Here is a 17,091-nt window from a genome sequence, read left to right as displayed (position 1 = left end):
AGCATCTTCACCCCCAGCCTGGCCTCCAGCACCCCCTTTGCCAGCCTGTTTTTCAGGGAAATGCAAGGAGTTAAGGGGGTTCTTCAACCAACGCCAGCTTCTTTTCTGTATGTGTCCAGATGCCTACTCCAGTGAACAAAGCAAGGTGGCACTGATGGTCTGTTTACTATCAGTTCGAGCATCAGCCTAAGTGTCCCTGCTGGAATCAGACCACACCTTGTTGAAAGGCCTGACTGTGTTTCTGCAGGCTCTTGAGCAGATGTTTGGGGACGCTAACAGGCAGCGGAGTTGGCTCTGCAGTCACTAAGGCAGGGCTACAGATCAGTGGCTGACTATGCAGCTGAGTTTTGCTGCCTTGCAGCTGATACTGCCTGGAATGGAGCGGCACAGAAGTTCCATTTCTGGGCTGTCTTGAACGCTGCTCTCAAGTATGAGCTAGCCCGTGTCGCTGCACCTACCACCTTGAATGAATTCATTACCCTCTGTATTAACATAAACACTTAGTTGGTGGAGCGGGAATGTGAGCACTGCAACTCTTGGTTTGAGAACAGCTGCCATCATGCCGGGGTCAGGCTCCCCCCCCCCCCAAGAACCTATACAGGCAGATGGTTCTCATCACCGCTTAACTTGCCGTTTCCAGGGTTCTGTGGTCAAGGTTAGGGCAGGTGCAGTAACTGAATCCTTAACAGAAGACCACCCCCAGAAGCTGGAAGTTACCATCCCTGTGCCATACCCGGATCTAGCTGATGTTTTAGAAAAAAGGGGGCTGAGATGTTGCCCCCACACCTGCCTCATGGTTGTCCCATTGATCTCCACTCTGCTGGCATGGGGCCAAAACTCCAGAGGCTTAATAAGGCTCTGGCCTCAAGAAAACTTCTTAGAGTCCAGTTGAATGTGAAGCTTGGCAAGAGCACTGTTACGAAAGACAAGCCTTAGAACTAAGGACACTAGTTATACAGAGCCTCTTATCAGATTGTTTCCATTCCTCCCACTTAAATAGCAAAGTAAGAGACTTAGAGACGGGGAAGAAAACTACATGAGAGATCTTAGTGGTTATTTTAATTGTATTTTAGTCATTTTATTGTATTGAATGTTAATTATTGTAAGCCACCCAGAGACCTCTGGGTAGAGTGGGCAGCATAATAAATAAATAAATAAATAAATAAATAAATAAATAAATAAATAAATAAATAAATAAATAAATAAATAAATAAATAAATAAATAAATAAATAAATAAATGAATGAATGAATGAATGAATAAATGAATAAATGAATAAATGAATAAATGAATAAATGAATAAATAATATCATACATTAGATAAGCCTAAACATATGTATATATACAAAGCAATATACATTTGGCATAACAACATTCACAGCAATAATAACATAGAAGCAAATGACCACCAGACTTACTGCTGAGTGGCAAAGGTCTGTTCTGTCTCTGTTACATTTATACCCAGAACAACCTATCACATTTCACTATTACAGCTGGTCTTGCTTAAAAATCAAGCATCACATCAGCTTGTTACATCTGTATGCTGTTAGTCATTACATTGGCTTTTACATTACATTCATGACTCTGCATTTCATTACAATATTAAAATTTAACTCCCTGTTCTCCAAAATAACAACATCCTGACACACTCCAGCACGGAGATTCCTTTTGGACAGATCTATGTCCCGTCTGCTCCTGAACTGGAGGCTCTCCATGAATACCTGAAAGAGAACCTAGCCAGAGATTTATTCGCTCATACACCTCGCCTGCAGGGGCATCTATCTTCTTTGTCAAAAAGAAAGATGGGGGGTTGCACCCTTGCATTGATTACTGGCAACTGAACCAGGTAGCAATCAAGAACCAATACCCTCTGCCTCTTATCCTGGAATTTTTTGAGCTACTTCAGGGAGCTCTCATCTTTTCCAAGTTAGATCTTTCCAGGGCATATAATCTGGTGAGATTCTGGGATAGTGACGAGTGGAAGATGGCATTTTGCACCCGTTATGGCCATTTTGAATATTTGGTCATGCTGTTTGGTTTGTGCAATGCCCCAGTGATTTTCCAACACTTCATCAATGACATCTTCTGAGATCTCCTGGACCATTTTGTGGTTGTTTATTTGATGACATTCTTGTTTTTCCAGACACCTTGGAAGAACATATTTCACATGTCCGGACAGTTCTCCTCCGCCTCCAGAAGCATCGCCTGTATGCCAAGCTGGAGAAGTGCCTATTCCGCCAGACCTCTGTGGAATTCCTGGGCTATATTGTTTCCCCAGAAGGGTTACAAATGGACTGTCACAAGGTCCAGGCCATCATAGACTGGGAATTCCCCAAAGGAGTAAACGCTCTTCAGTGATTTTTTGGGCTTTGCTAACTTTTATCACTGGTTTATTCAAGGGTTCTCTCACCGTGTCACCCTGCTCACAGCCATCCTGAAGAAGGGAGCCAAATTTTCACAGACCACCCCCAGGCTCAGGAAGTATTTGAAAGACTCAAGACCACCTTCACGTCAGCCCCCATCCTGGTCCAACCGGATCCTGACCTGCCATTTGTTCTGGAAGCTGAAGCTCTAACTTGTTCCTGTTGTCTCATCCTGCACTGCGTCATGGTGCCTCTCCTAACGAAGCCTGCCACATAGTTTTAAGTTGTGCAATTCTCTGTTACGAGTAAAGAAAGAAAATAAACAAGATGGTTGTTGATTTTTTGCTTTAAATTTTGTTTTTCAGATGTATGGTGCCTCTGAACATCAAACTTTCTATAATGAGACAATCACCAGCCCTAGAATTCTGATATTAAAGATTTGTGTTCTGTGAAAAATCTTGCCTTTTCTGTAGGGTCTTATCAAAGTGAAACAGCAGGGTTGCATATACTTTCCAGCCCCAAAGGCTGCACACAATATTCTGGGGGCATACAAAGATGCACCTCTTACCTCTGTGAGTCTTATCTTCCCAGATCTCAAGGAGGTCTACTCTACCTGCTGAGATCTGAGGATAACTGGAAGGAGGTAGGAGGTGAACATACAGAAATCTATCTGCACTGAGATTGCTCTTTCTTTACTACTATTAGAAAAGTAGCAAAGCCGTAGAAAATAATTATCTTGGAAGTGAGATTGCTGGAGAGTGGGAGGGTCTTTCATCCTGTCCCCTGTGATACCGACTGAGTTTTCTGTCCCAGTGGCAAAGGTTGTGGCATGCTGGTGCAGAGAAACAGGGTGATAGCTGAAAAACTAATTTCCTTCATATGAATCTACATAAGAATTAAACTCAGTTTAACTCAGGGTGTTTTTTTAAATTATATTTGAATGTTATACATACATTTTGATCATCCTCTGCTCCTAACATGATACTTGTTGTTTTAATACAGTAATAAATAATAATTTAAACAAGGCTTTTTTAAAAACCCCACATTGGGATGTTGTCTACTGTACTGAGAGCTTTGCAGATCTATTGCAGTAGTGTTTTTGCCCTACTGCTGAAACCTGGATTAGTACAGCTTTTCCCAGGCACTAGAGCTGAGTACTGACTGATTGCTGATCTGGCCAGTAGCATGAAAAGTTCCTTTTAGTCTGACCTTACACAGTAGTTGCAGAGTTCCTTGCTGCTGTCAAAAACAGTGTGGAGTTAGGCTAAAATGACAGCTGAAGAGCAAGGGCTTAACAGACAGCAACCTCATACCCTCCAGTAAAAAGAAATCAGGTCATTGCTCCCTTAAGAAGGATGGAGCCTTCCAGCATATTTGGGGCTATTCAGGAGCTTATTGGACATAACTTTGGTTTGCTAAGCATGAAAACTAAGCCCATGGGCAAAATAAAAATAAAAAAAGTTGCTGAAACAAAATCAAAAAATGTTGCATGATAGCTGGAGCCTTCTCTAACAACACAAATCCTATATAAAATCTAGATATGTTTGATTATTTTGGCAGCAGTATTAAGCAAGGGAGGTGGAGAAAACTCAGTAACTAAAAGGAGGTGTAAGAAATGCTGTCAGTTCTGGCAGCTATCAAGCTCTGCTCTGAGGGTACAAACTGTTATAAGCTGCAGTGACAAGCAGAAGTTGTGGGGTCCTTGGCTTAAGCCACATATACTCAAAGACATAACTGGGCATAATTACAGAAGAGTAGACTGGCATAAAATAAAAAATAATGATGCTCAAGCTTTCGAAAAGCTTAGTGCGAAATGTAGTCAATGGGTGACTGCTTTCCAGGGGTGTTGGCTCTGAGTTCCAAGTCTGAGTCTTTGGCACCAAGTCCCAAGTCTGGAGCCCCAATTCCAAGTCCCTATTAAAAACATTTTTTCCCAGAAAAAAAAGGGTGGGTGGATTCCAAATCACGAGTCAAGTCTAAGTCATTAAAAAAATCACTGAGTCAGCAGTGTGACTTAAGTCTGACTGGACGGTGAATCCCATGACAAGTTCCCATCCCTGTTCCTTCCTTGCTGTTTCAAGCCATGACGGAGAATGTCCGTGAGTCTTCTCTAAGCCTTTACTTAGCATTACCTAATAATGCTAAAAACTAATTGCCATGTCACCAAAATTAAAAAATCTACAGCTCCCAGAATTCCGCAGGCTCTGAGACTTGCAGTTCAAATAGTAAGCCAAATTTTCCAGGTTCTAGACCAATTGTGCCTTCGCAATACATGTAGTATGCACCAAGTAATCAAATATTCAAGCCACATGCTGTCAGTTCATGGGCGTGTCTTGTTAGGTATCTTAGACGATGCAGTCTTAACTGGCCTGAAGCAGGGTAGATTTGATTTAAACCATGATTTAAACCAATTTGATTTTTAAAAATTCACAGATTTTTATCCACCCAAGCTTGAGGTCTAATGGGTAGACCCAAAAGGCAAGCCCCATTTCAATCACACTTAAGTGTACCATCTTCATATCAAGGATCTGAAGCAGAACCAAAGACATACTCTCACTGCATGTCCCCTGAATGTTTTTCTTTGAAAATCCTGCAGAATAACTCAGAATAGGTAACATACATTCTTAATAGTAGGTTCAAAAATCGTCATGTTTATTACAGAAGGAGAGGAAATCACAAATTCTTAAGCCAGAATTGAAGAATCAGAAAAGAGTGGCAAAAGATAAAATGTAAATCAAGGAGATGTGTCATTGTGTCTCATGGTGATAACTTGGGTGCAAAATAATACTGCCCAAGACATGACTAAAAATCTACCCCACTCCCCATTTAGTTGTCCTGCCATCTCTGCTATATGGTCAAACTATCTGTTATTTATATGTAAAAAAATATTATTTACTTTTTTATTCTACAAGGTTTCCCAAAGTGATGTACAGCAAAATGTATGTTTCAAATTACCGTATTTTTCCATGTATAAGACTATACTTTTGTCTAAAATCTTTAGACTAAAAATTGAGGGTCATCTTATACACGGAAGTAAGCTGAGTAGAGAAAAAACAAGTGGAGAGGAAAGGAGGGATCAAAGTGATCCTGCAGGGTTTTGATCCCTGCTTTCCCCTCCACTTTCTAGTGGGAAAGGATCAAAGCAATCCCATGGCTGTATAAGGGGGAAAGGGATCAAAATAATCATGCAGTCATAGGATTGCTTTGATTCCTTTCCCCCTCCTTTTGCTAAGCCCCGCGGGGCTTATCACGAAGGGAGAAAGCAGGCATCAAAGTGATCCTTTTCCCCCTACACTTGCTAAGCCCCACTTAGATTTCTTAATTTTGGGTTAGAAAAGTGGGTGGGTGTTTTATACATGTGGCTGTCTTATACACGGAAAAATACGGCATCTATTTTCCCCCAGTGGCTAAACTGATTGGAGGACTCTGAGTGTTTCAGTCTGGAAAAGAAACTCTTCTGTTTTCTCTTAAAAACTGGAGTTATACTAATTAATGCAGACAATGAGTACTGAGACATATTCACTGGGGAGCTTTATGTATCTGGACATTTGCTTAATGTATTTTTGCGGGATGGTCAACAGATTCCTGGGCTTGCCTAAAATGCATGTACACCTATATCTCTCCATGGGCCATTTTGTACTAAATTACAAAAGGAATAAAAGCAGATGGTCTTCAGTACCTGAGGTTTTAGCCAAGCCTCAAATTTAGACTCTATTCTGAAAACAAGGCAGGAAGGCTAAATGAAGTAACACCAGTGCTTCTGAGATTAGCCCTGTACTTCATCCAACAATGATATTTAACACAGATATGCCAGTATTAAGTGGAGTTGATTGCATACACATTGATTGCACGCATTGGGGAGCAGCATGTCTTGGCACGTGGGGCTCCTGGCATTTTCAAGTATTTAAGGAATGTTTGTTTCTTCATTTCAGCTACAATTTAATTTACTTTCAAAAGAACGAATATGGTGTGCATAGTTCTATCCTGGTGAAAAGGTAACCTTGTGAGAAGGTAAAAGAACTGGTATTTGAATCGGGATTAGCTTCCTTTAACTTGCAGTTTTCAAAAAGTTATAGTGCAACACACATGAGATCCCATTTTTCTGCCCTTGACTCATGTTTTCCTGTTTAAGAGCATGTTATTTTAACTCCTGCACCAGGGGACATTTATTTTAACTTGGGTGCTATGTCACTGTTTTATGAACTGACTTGCCCAACGTGCACACTTCTGCTGGGTGCAACTGCTGCTCAGTTCTAGGTCACTATGCTAGTTCTCCATGTGTACGAGTGTATGTTGGTCTCTCCTCCATCCAGGAGGAAGGAGAGGTGAGTAAGAGGAAGGCTTGTTGTCGGCCAGCTCCTGTAAGTGAGGAAATATAGGCAGAGGAGAGGCAAACACAAACATGGAAAGCCAACAGCTGCTAGATTTGGGAAGAAGGCAGCAATTTCCCATGCCTGGTGTCCTTTTTTTAAAAAAATCTGTCATTGCAATGGGGAGGGAAGGTAGGTAGGAGGAAGACTCTTTACCAGCTATTGCAAGCAAGAGACAGGTAAGTGGAGGAGAGACCAACATATGCACATAGAGAACCATCAGCTGGAAGGCAGGCAAGCAAAATGCCAACACCATCAGCTCTCTTCCCTCCTCCAGCCAGCTAGTTTCAACCCTTGTCTCCTGCTTTGCCCCAGCTGTGTGTGCATGTGTTTTGTTTGCACATTTGCAGCATATTTCAGGGTATATATACATAACATTCCTGCCCACCTGCCTATCTGAATTTTAGCCTTAGGTTGGAGAGAGAGAGAGAGAGAGAGTGTCCGGCAAGGTGCCCATCAAAAACTCTGGATTACATTTTTGTTTTGGTATTCCAAGGGAATGCAAACTGTGATTCAAATATCACATGACTGCCATGTGACTCAGAGTTAATTTAAATTTATTTATTTTACACCAACATAATCTGAATTATGTGAGAGAGGGTTTTTAATGGATTATTGTGCTCTGTTGTTTTTAAATGTGTTTATATTATTGATTTTCTTTACTGTTTTTAATATAATAGTTGTTTAATTATTTTTAATATTTGTATATCTATTGTTTTTAGAACCGAAATATTGTCTTTTAATGATGCAAGCTGACTTATGTCCTTTTAAGGAGAAAGGTGGGATAAAAATATTTAAACAAACAACTGGTACACAACAAACACAACTGATGAATAACTGGAACAACGCTCTAAGTATGTGTGCATTGATGGTATCTCTGAATTAGAATTCTCATTCACCTAAGATTGTTGTGTGACTTCCACACAATCTAGAATACAATATCTGAAGATGAATCATACTTGATTATTAGGGAACACAGACAAAGTCGGTGCAGACATTACTTAAATTTATGCAAGACAACAGATGTACTGATGAATCTCCACCCACCCCTGGTGTATGTCCCACCTGCAACCATCAAGTTGTTTCAAATAATATATGTGATCCAGCCAATGTTAAGCAAGTTTAAGACTTGTTGATTTCAGTAAGAAAATCAATTAATTATACAATATTTGTTACTAATTTTCCTGTCCATTTAATCCAGTCAAATGTAAAAAAATACTTTTGCTAGAAAATGTTGCATTTGGTCACAGTGTATTCTTTCCAAATAAACTTTAGTGTCATTTAAAGAATCAAAGAATCAATATTCGGAAATTAAAAGATTTGCATGGACCAGTGTTGAGCATTGTTTAACAATTAGGTTGAACATTTTTTAATTTAGTCATCACGTTACTCAAAGTTAAGAATATTTTGGCAAAATCTTCTTGCTAAGCTATGCAGATATAACTTGATCTTATGCCGGCAATAGCTACAACAATGCCAAGGCATAAGTGCTATCTTTAAGCACTTGTCCTAACACATTGCACAACAGTCACAATGGGAATTGTGCAATCAATTGCACTATTTAATTTCATGATTCTGTGCATAACACCTGCCACATTTATGTGGATGTAATGTTAAGTTACACCTACACAATAGGTTCTGCCTGTTATGATGTCTGTTGGTTTATGAGTTTGCTTAAGAATGCTAAAAATTTCTACTGCAAATGTGTTCTGAGAGATTTCTAGACCTTTCAGCTTGCTGTTCTCATCTTTCTTTGTCAGTTCTGGAAAGTTCTGTCGCATAAGATGTTTCAGTTTCGTAACTACTTATTTAGCTGTACTGTACTTGCAAAAGAAAAGGTTCATTCACTTTTGGAGTGATGCCATAATTACCCTCAATGTGTTTGCAGCAGATAAGCGCCTTTTTAATGATGATCTTATTTTATGGTTTATATTACAAGCTGAGTTAAAAGGATATGCTAAAAAGTGGTCTCGAAGTGTCTTTAAAAAAAACAAAACAAAACAAATATTTGGCTACTGTTTTCAGCACACCATAATTACATACTTACAAAGTATGCACTGTAGACTAAGTTCTATACAAAAGTAAATGAACAATTGTCTGCCTCCAGCCCTACAGTAATGCAGAAAAGTAAGAAAGTTAAAACGGTTTAGTGTCCAAGATATGAAGCCATAGGAAAATAATTATTTTGCTGGCACAAGGGTGTGTACAAACGCAGGATACTATCTGTCATATTGAAGAATGTGTCAGTCAATTTCCTTTACTGCTCTGTGAAGAAGAATGAGCAGTGTTCCTGAATTTTGTTCTTTCTATGATCTTCCTTATGAAAAGTTTGTTAACAGTATAAGGCCATCTCACAATGTATTAAGTTCCAGAATTTATAAGACAAAAACTGCCCCTTTCCCTAATAAAAATATCTTAAATTGTACATCTGGTATCACTTAACGATAATAAAGATACTCAAATTTATTACTCCCCCTTTTCTCTATATAAAAGGTAATATAGTTATTGAAAATACTGAAAAGAAAAAATAATAAAATCGTATAGCTATTGAACAAAACAAAAGAACATGCAATCAAAATACTCACCAAAAAGTATTTAGTTATTTCATACAGATTTGCTTGTTTTCAAACATTTCCAAACCAGCATTCATCCTTATGAATAGCAGTGTTGTATATAATAATAGAACGCTGACCACGTGACCATGGAGGATTGTTTGCGGACAAACACTAGCTCTATGGGTTGGAAACGGAGATGAGCATTGCCGCCTAGAGTCGGACATGACTGGACAAATTGTCAAGGGGAATATTTACCTTTATACAATAAACTTTAGAACATCAGAAATAGATATGGAATGAACACTTGTAAAAATTAAATTTATTTTCCATTAACCTCTGCCATTGATCTCAGAGATTTTATACCTCCAGGTTGGCTAGAATAGTTTTCTGGGAGCCAAAACAAAATTAAAATCATGATTCAAGTTCAAGAAGACACCAGGCCTTGATGGAGATTAAAACACACACACACACACACACACACACACACAGACACACACACACACACACACAGACACACACACACACACACACACAAAAGTGGACTGATGGGCCTCTCCTCTAGTTACCCTCTTTACTTTATAGATAATTCTAGGAATGTATTTGAACCATGGACTAAGGAAGTAATAATATCTTTTTTTAAGAAAGAAAGAAAGAAAGAAAGAAAGAAAGAAAGAAAGAAAGAAAGAAAGAAAGAAAGAAAGAAAGAAAGAAGGAAAGAAAGAAAGAAAGAAAGAAAGAAAGAAAGAAAGAAAGAAAGAAAGAAAGAAAGAAAGAAAGAAAGAAAGAAAGAAAGAAGGGCCTCAACAATCAGGAAGCTATCATCCAATAAGTGTCCTGTCCACTCTGGAAAAAGTTAATGCAAGGCATTTAGTTGACAAGTGGTTCGTCTGGATGAAACCCATTTTGGGTGTAGACCAATTTCATATTGGACCACTGTATTATTCGTGCTAGTGATGTGCATAGTAATTTTTGTTTCATAATTCTTTCATTTGGAGTTCTTTCGGGAGCTGCCACTTTTGTTTTCATTTGTGTGTGTGTGTGTGTGTATGTACACCTGTTCTTTTGTTTTACCTTCATTTTTTTGTTTTCCCATTTGTGTTTTCTGATATTCTAAAAGTCCTTTAAAAACTACTCCAAAAAAAGTAGTGGCAAAACAACAGAGAATCAATCTACTCCAAAATCTGGAAATAGTACATGAGAAAAAAGAAAACAACAGTATGGTGCTATCCAGCACAATAGACCCTATTGGTCTGAGCAACAGAATAAAAGAACAGACAAGGAAGCAGCTGGCTGGCCAGGCAATGGTTGTCTGGCATACATAAAATACTCACTCATCAAAACAACCAACAAAAACATAATATGAAGAACAATAAGAAATAAATGCCCCAAGCTGTGCCCAACTGACAACAAAAATGACCAACATAGCTCACTGGCATTCTAATTCTTGCTCACTGGACAGGGAAATGTAGTAATTAAAGTGGTAGGAAATTATTTTCAATGTTTTTTATTTGTTTTGACATTGTGCTTTGGAAGTTATTGTGGAGTGAACCACCTCTATACCTAGGACCCTGTTATTTCTTATCCAAAAGATATTTACTCAGACTAGTTCTCGGGTTCACTGTAATAAGTAGGGTGAATTTCCAATGAAACTAGTATAGACAGGGGAACTAAAGGCATATTTTGGCCCCTTATCCTTTCAACTTATTTATAAATGTCTTTGCTTTGAAGGCAGTGGAGGGGACATTTTGCAAAGCTTAGTCCTTAATAAATCCTATTACTGTATTAATATTACCACAGCTACTGTATATCTAAGTGCCCAGTCATGACTTCTGCAGCTTACTATAAGGCCATCTTATTACCTATTAATTTTGCAAAGTGGACACTGATCTCTGTGGCATGTTAGTCTGTATCATCCTTCTCAGGTACCCAACAGAAAGAATGAGGAAACTGTTATGACCTATGTCACAGTCTCTTTTTGCCATTTAGCCCTGTTTGGCTGCAATTCCCTGTGCAGCCAGGCTACTTAAATCTCTTTAACTATGATGTGATTTTTAACAGTCTAACCATGCCTGCGATTACAACTCTTGCTGATTATATTTCATATCACTACTAATTTGAACTCAGAAGCCTACACATGATGCTTCAAGACAAACCTTTAAGGGCTGCTATAACCGCTTTTTCTATTTAAAAATGATGTTAATAAGAACTTAAGTAACTTCATACATTGTTACAAAGAAACATCTGCACAAAGTGCTGGTAACTAGGTTCCTTAAAAACAAAATTAACATGCAATTAGAATACATTTGTATTTTATATTTCTTCCAGGAGGTTCAGGGGGGAAGACATTCAGTTATGTTTTTGCATTTTGCAGATGTTTCCCACAGCCATCTAAATGGCTATGATGAAACCGGAATGTTGGACTAGTTGAGGCCTTTCATCTGATCCAATAAAGCTGCTCTTAGGTTGACTGAGCCTAGCACTTTTCACTAAGCACCACACCATATCATGCTTCTTGAATAACACAGGCTTTGCAGTTGCATTATGTGTGGAAAAAGCTTTCTCGCACTTGAAAATAATGCCTTCTTGCACAGCCGTTATTTTTCTATCTTGTAATATGCATGATCATGAGATAGTGAATACTGAATTAACTGGTATCGTAGAGATCTTAGTTGAACAGATTAAATTGCATTTAATTTGGAACATCCAGTTGAAATTCTTACAGTCTGCAAGAATGTTGACAATTAATCTGCCAAATATTCTTAAACTGTCATTTTCTTCTGTAATGCTCCCATTATTTGTGTCAGTAAGCTTATTAAAAGTGGAAAATACGTTAAATATCCTAATTTGGAAAGAAGACACTTATAATGAAGATAGATGGCTATTGACTGAAATAATTTTCAGTAGGGTAAATGGACAGATGACCTGGATTGCTATGATGAACAACAGAAACAGAAATTATAATGTATTCTTGCAGAGACCACACTGTTCTATTGTATACGTACTGGAATAAGCAATGAAGTCCTGTCAGCCAGACAAGCATCTGTTTACTGTCTGACCACAGAGGAATGACTATAACTACAACTGTAAGTTTGGACAGATGTGAGACTGCCCTATAAATAATGTGTGAAAAACATTAGATGAGAGAAGTCTCAAAGAATTTTGAAGGTATATGTCAGTTTATATCAGTGGTTCCCAAATTTTGCACTGAGGTGGCACTGTGCAGAATCCGCTCATCCTTTGCTGCTGCCTCCTTCTCCCTTTCATTGGCTGGCAGGTCTCCCCATGTGCCTGGCAAGATTGCACCTAGCATCCTGCCTGTGCCCAGTCACAGACCCCAGGGCAAACTACATTCCTGTCCCTGGATTCTCAACTGCACAAGAAGCAACAGCATCCTTTTTTGCATCCGGGAGGCTCCAGGATGGGTCAAGGGAGCTGCTAGTGGAAAAAGTCTTGAGAAGCACTGATTTATAGGTTTTACAGTGAAGACGTTAATTTTACAGGCAAACATCCTCTTGTGTAAAGTACACTGGGATTGGGGGAATCTGCTACACTGGCAGATCACTACTAATTAGAGAACCTGCTGTGATTCCTAATGGTATTACTTACTGCATGCTATTGTGCATCACTTAGAATCCAGGTGGGTGCTCCATAAGGAGTCCCCATCTAGATTCTGGGTCGTGTGCAAGGCTACCTGCCGATGGTTAGTTATTAAAATAATTATGTACCACTGTACATAAACGGTGAGGAAGTGGAGAGAGTTGGTAGTTTTAAATTTCTGGGTACTTACATCTCAGAGGACCTCTCATGGACTATAAATGCCAACATGCTAATAAAGAAGGCACAGAAGAGGCTGTATTTCCTGAGAATGCTCGGGAAGTTAAATTTATCACAGCATTTACTTCTGTCCTACTACCGTAGCACCACTGAGAGTGTCCTAACCTATGGCATTCTGGCATGGTTTGGGAGTAGCTCTGTAGCGGACAAAAAAGCTCTACAGAGAACCATTAAAATTGCCCAGAATATCATCGGGCTCCAGCTACCAACCCTGGATGACATCTTCACATCCCGCCGTCTGAGGAAGTCACACAGCATCCTGAGAGACTCTTCCCATCCTGATTATAACTTTTTTGAACTGTTACCATCTGGCAGAAGATATAGAACAATTAAGACTCGGACCACACGTTTTCTAAATAGTTTTTATCCTAGAGCTATAATTGCAATTAATAATGAGCTTAAAGACCACCAGTAGTGAATAATTAGTTGGACTGTGTTACTTGGCCTGAGGTGTAGATGTTTGTATTTTTAGTGGGGGACTTCTAGTGGGTGGGGAGTGTTTGGGGAATGTTATGTGTGTGCATGTGTCTGGTCTCTGGGTGTCTGTGAATTTCGTTGTATGGTATACTGTGTATATACTTACAATGACAATAAATTATATTATTATTATTATTATTATTATTATTATTATTATTATTATTATTATTATTATTATTATTATTATTATTATTATTATTAATTAAACAAAATATAACTTTGCTCTGAGAGTGCAGAAACACAATGTTACTCATCTTTATGTTATGTAGCAACATGTACCTTTGATTTTTCTCACAGTCACTATTACTATATGGCTTTGTCATTTTCAAACAATTCTGGGCAAGACCAAAGCAGGTGTATTTTCCCACAAAGCTTATCGTGGTTGTTATGTGCTATCAAGTCAGAACCAACTTATAGCAACACTAATAGGGTTTTCAAGGTAAGTGAGATATTTAACAAGTGGTTTACCAGTTCCACGCCCCCAGTGATTTGCCATGGCCAAGTGGAGATTCAGTCCCTAGTCTCCAGAGTCCTAGTCCATCACTCAATCTACTACATCACACTGGAGCTTATAGCTGGTTGGAAGTATCTCAGCTCTAAACCTATTAAACCCATGAAAGGGCAGCTACTGTGTTGATCAGTTTATTAAAAAATTCCTCCATATAAATGTTGCCATTTCAGATCTCTAGTTAAAAACAAACAAACAAACAAACTAAGGCAACTCCTTAAAATGCTAGACCATATTTAGGATTGAAGGAGAGTAAGAAAGCCAAGAATCACCTAATTAATTAAGAAAGAGGAAGAGGGGATTGTTTTGTAGTACAGCTGCCTTATCTGAAAAACTATAACTGTACCCTGCGGAAACACATTACTTAAACGGAAATGTCATGATCTAAAGGTATATTTTGTGGAAAGATTTAAATAGTTTCAAGGGAATGAATAACATGAAGCTGAATAAAACCTATCAATTGCTCCTAATAAGGAAAGTGTTATTGTTCATAAGAATTTATTCTTGTTTACATTTGTGTTCACAAAAATAAACAAGTCTTTGATTGTTAAATTAAATCACAGTAGAGGACTGCAGAAGTGGAATGGTCCCAATTTATTTTTTTGGTAGGGATTCTCCATCTTAGTACAGTATCTTTTTTTTCTTAAGACAAAATGAAATTGCTGCAATTAATTTTTGTATGTTTCATGCACTAAATTTATTCCATTTGTACTCTACAGTCCCTCAACATCTCCCAATCTGCAATATGGGGAGGGGGGGAAACAGCACTGATTCCATAGAACTCGTTAGGTTTTCAATGAGTAGGATTTCATATGACAAAATCACTAAAGAGTTTTCTGGCATTTTAAAGGCTAATAGATAAGTTTAGGCCATAATTTTCTAAGCTGTATGGATCCACAAGGATCCATAATCATACCTCTGCATCTGCTTAGAAGAAAATTTAACTGTTTTCAGTCAGACTTGCTCACAAGAAAGTGCACATCAGATTTTGTGAAATGCTATCATCCTATGAGTTGCCAATTAAGGACTCTGAAAGACTGTTAAATTCCATGGGACTTACTTCCAGGTAAGTAAAACTGCAGGCTAAGACAACGTTTGGTCATTAAATCCTACAAATAAATTCCTAGTTAGAAATATATCTCATTTTGTTCAGCAGGGCCTGGTGCTTAGTGTTTGGGGCTGTGGGCACAAAAAGACTTTGAATCCTAACCTAAAGGACTATATAACTCAATTTAGTAGCAGTAATACCATAGTAGTAGCAGCAGCAGCAGTAATAGTGCTAGCAACGTTTAAAGGTGAAAAAGGGGGGTGGGATGGAGAAAAGAGAAAGGTGAAATACTTTAGCACTTTAAAGACTTACTTATTTCAGTGGGAGCTTTCCTGGATCAAAACGGACTTCTCCAGCCCCCCTGTTAGAAGTCCTATTATTGAAATGATACCCATCTTTTGCACTTCTAACAAACCATCACTTCTATCCCCAAGCGACACCTTGACACTGACGGTTCGAGCGACGGGAGAGGAAAGTTTCACGGGCGAAGCAAAGCAGGCGGCGTTTCAAAGACCATACGGGCATGCGGAATAAAACGGAAGGGGGGGGAGAAGATGACACTGGGTATGAGGGCAATCTCTCTCCCCCCCCCCGACTTGCTCCCCATCCCTTAAACTGCCGGTGACGGGGAGGCCTGTCGAGCTTCACGTCCGCCAGCGTGGGCCGGCGAGGCGGCAGCTGCTTCCCGTCCCCTTCCTCGCCTGGGTTTCGGGACGCCCCAGTGAAACTCCGCCCCTGGATATGGGCGAACGGACGAGGAAGAGGCGAAGGGAAAGAGGAAGCGCCCGGAGAGTTTCCTCTGCGTGTGGACACTGCCTGCCCCAGGAGGGAGCGCGCCCTTCCTCCCTTCCTTCCTTCTCCCTGAGGAGCCAGACCCGCCTGAGGCCCCGTCAAGACCGCGGAGGACGAGGTGGCACCAGGGGGCTGGCAGAGAGGCGCAGGAGCTGCTGCTGCTGCTGCCGCCGCCGCCGCCACTCCCACCCCGCTCCGCTCCTTCGCCTCTCTCGTTCCGCCTCCCCACCCCCTCACCCCAACGCCGCGGCCCAGGAGGAGGAGGAGGAGGAGGAGAAGGGACCCGAAGGCAGAGCCCGTCAGGCGGGCAAGGAGGGCGCGACTCTCGCCGCCACAGCCCCACCATGGCCACCAAGGTGAGGAGGAGGAGGAGGAAACGCCGCCCTTTCGGAGCCCGTGGTCGCCACACGGAGCCTCTGCTCGCCACACGGGGAGCCGCGGCTGCTGCTGCCGCCGCCTCTGGCCCCTCCGCTCGCGTCCCTTTTGTTGTTGTGGTTGTTGCTGTGCTTTTTTCAAAACAATCCGGGCGTGACTTCGGGCGAGGCGTGGGGGAAGCGACCGGCAGTTTCTGGGGGAGCCTTCGAGCCACGGTGGCGGCGGCGGTGGTGGTGGTGGTGGAGGAAGAAGAGGGTCGAGAGCTGGAAGGAAACTGGGAGGTCCTTTTGGCGGGGCTTGGGTTACCCACCTTGCGTGTGTGTGTGTGTCAGTGTCAGTGTGGAGGAGGAGGAGAAGGGGGGGAGATCTAACACTAATTAGGGACAGGGATATTCAGAGGCTGGTCTTCTGCACCCCCTTGTTTAACTGGAGGGGGGGGTCAGACTCGGGGGCTTCCGTTTAGCGCGCGTGTTTTGTAGCCTGACCATAGAGACGGCGGGGGGGGGGGGGCTGGGCGGCGGGCGCGTCCATTCGGGCCTGAGACGGACTTTCCTCTTTGGGGCGGCCAGCCAGCCAGCCGGCCAGCAGGAAAAGTGCCTGGCGAGCCTCTCCAGACTTGCTGAAGGTGCCTGGAAAGAGTTCAGTCGTGTGTTTGCCAGATACCAGTAAATAAGGGGGAAAAGACGACTAGGTGGCCAGAAAAAGACCACTGCATGAAAAGCATCTCCGGCCGTGTCTTAGCCCGATGTTCCTTCATGAGTAACTTTTTC

The 17,091-nt window shown here is 40.8% G+C and overlaps 2 protein-coding genes across 5 annotated transcripts in view; both read left to right on the top strand.

Moving 5' to 3' along the window:
* The window catches only part of ZDHHC14 (zDHHC palmitoyltransferase 14), an 88,022-nt gene extending 85,464 nt beyond the window's left edge, over positions 1 to 2,558 (top strand). The window contains exon 9 of the mRNA XM_072994880.2: positions 2,143 to 2,558. Coding sequence (XP_072850981.1) covers positions 2,143 to 2,319 — 177 coding nt within the window. The 3' untranslated portion in view covers positions 2,320 to 2,558. The remainder of the gene's footprint in view (positions 1 to 2,142) is intronic.
* Positions 2,559 to 15,887: 13,329 nt separating this feature from the next.
* Positions 15,888 to 17,091, top strand: part of SNX9 (sorting nexin 9) — a 78,410-nt gene continuing 77,206 nt past the window's right edge. For 3 of the 4 annotated variants that reach the window (XM_078383223.1, XM_020809644.3, XM_020809635.3), the window contains exon 1: positions 16,149 to 16,302. In XM_078383223.1, coding sequence (XP_078239349.1) covers positions 16,291 to 16,302 — 12 coding nt within the window. In that variant the 5' untranslated portion in view covers positions 16,149 to 16,290. Of the gene's footprint in view, positions 16,303 to 17,091 lie in introns of all 4 variants that reach the window. The other variant, XM_020809627.3, reaches the window with a different exon arrangement.

The sequence above is a fragment of the Pogona vitticeps genome, chromosome 1 (assembly GCF_051106095.1).
Source record: "Pogona vitticeps strain Pit_001003342236 chromosome 1, PviZW2.1, whole genome shotgun sequence".
Classification (NCBI taxonomy): Eukaryota; Metazoa; Chordata; class Lepidosauria; order Squamata; family Agamidae; genus Pogona; species Pogona vitticeps.
Note: the sequence above shows the minus strand (reverse complement) of the source record. Positions and strands in the feature narration are given on the sequence as shown.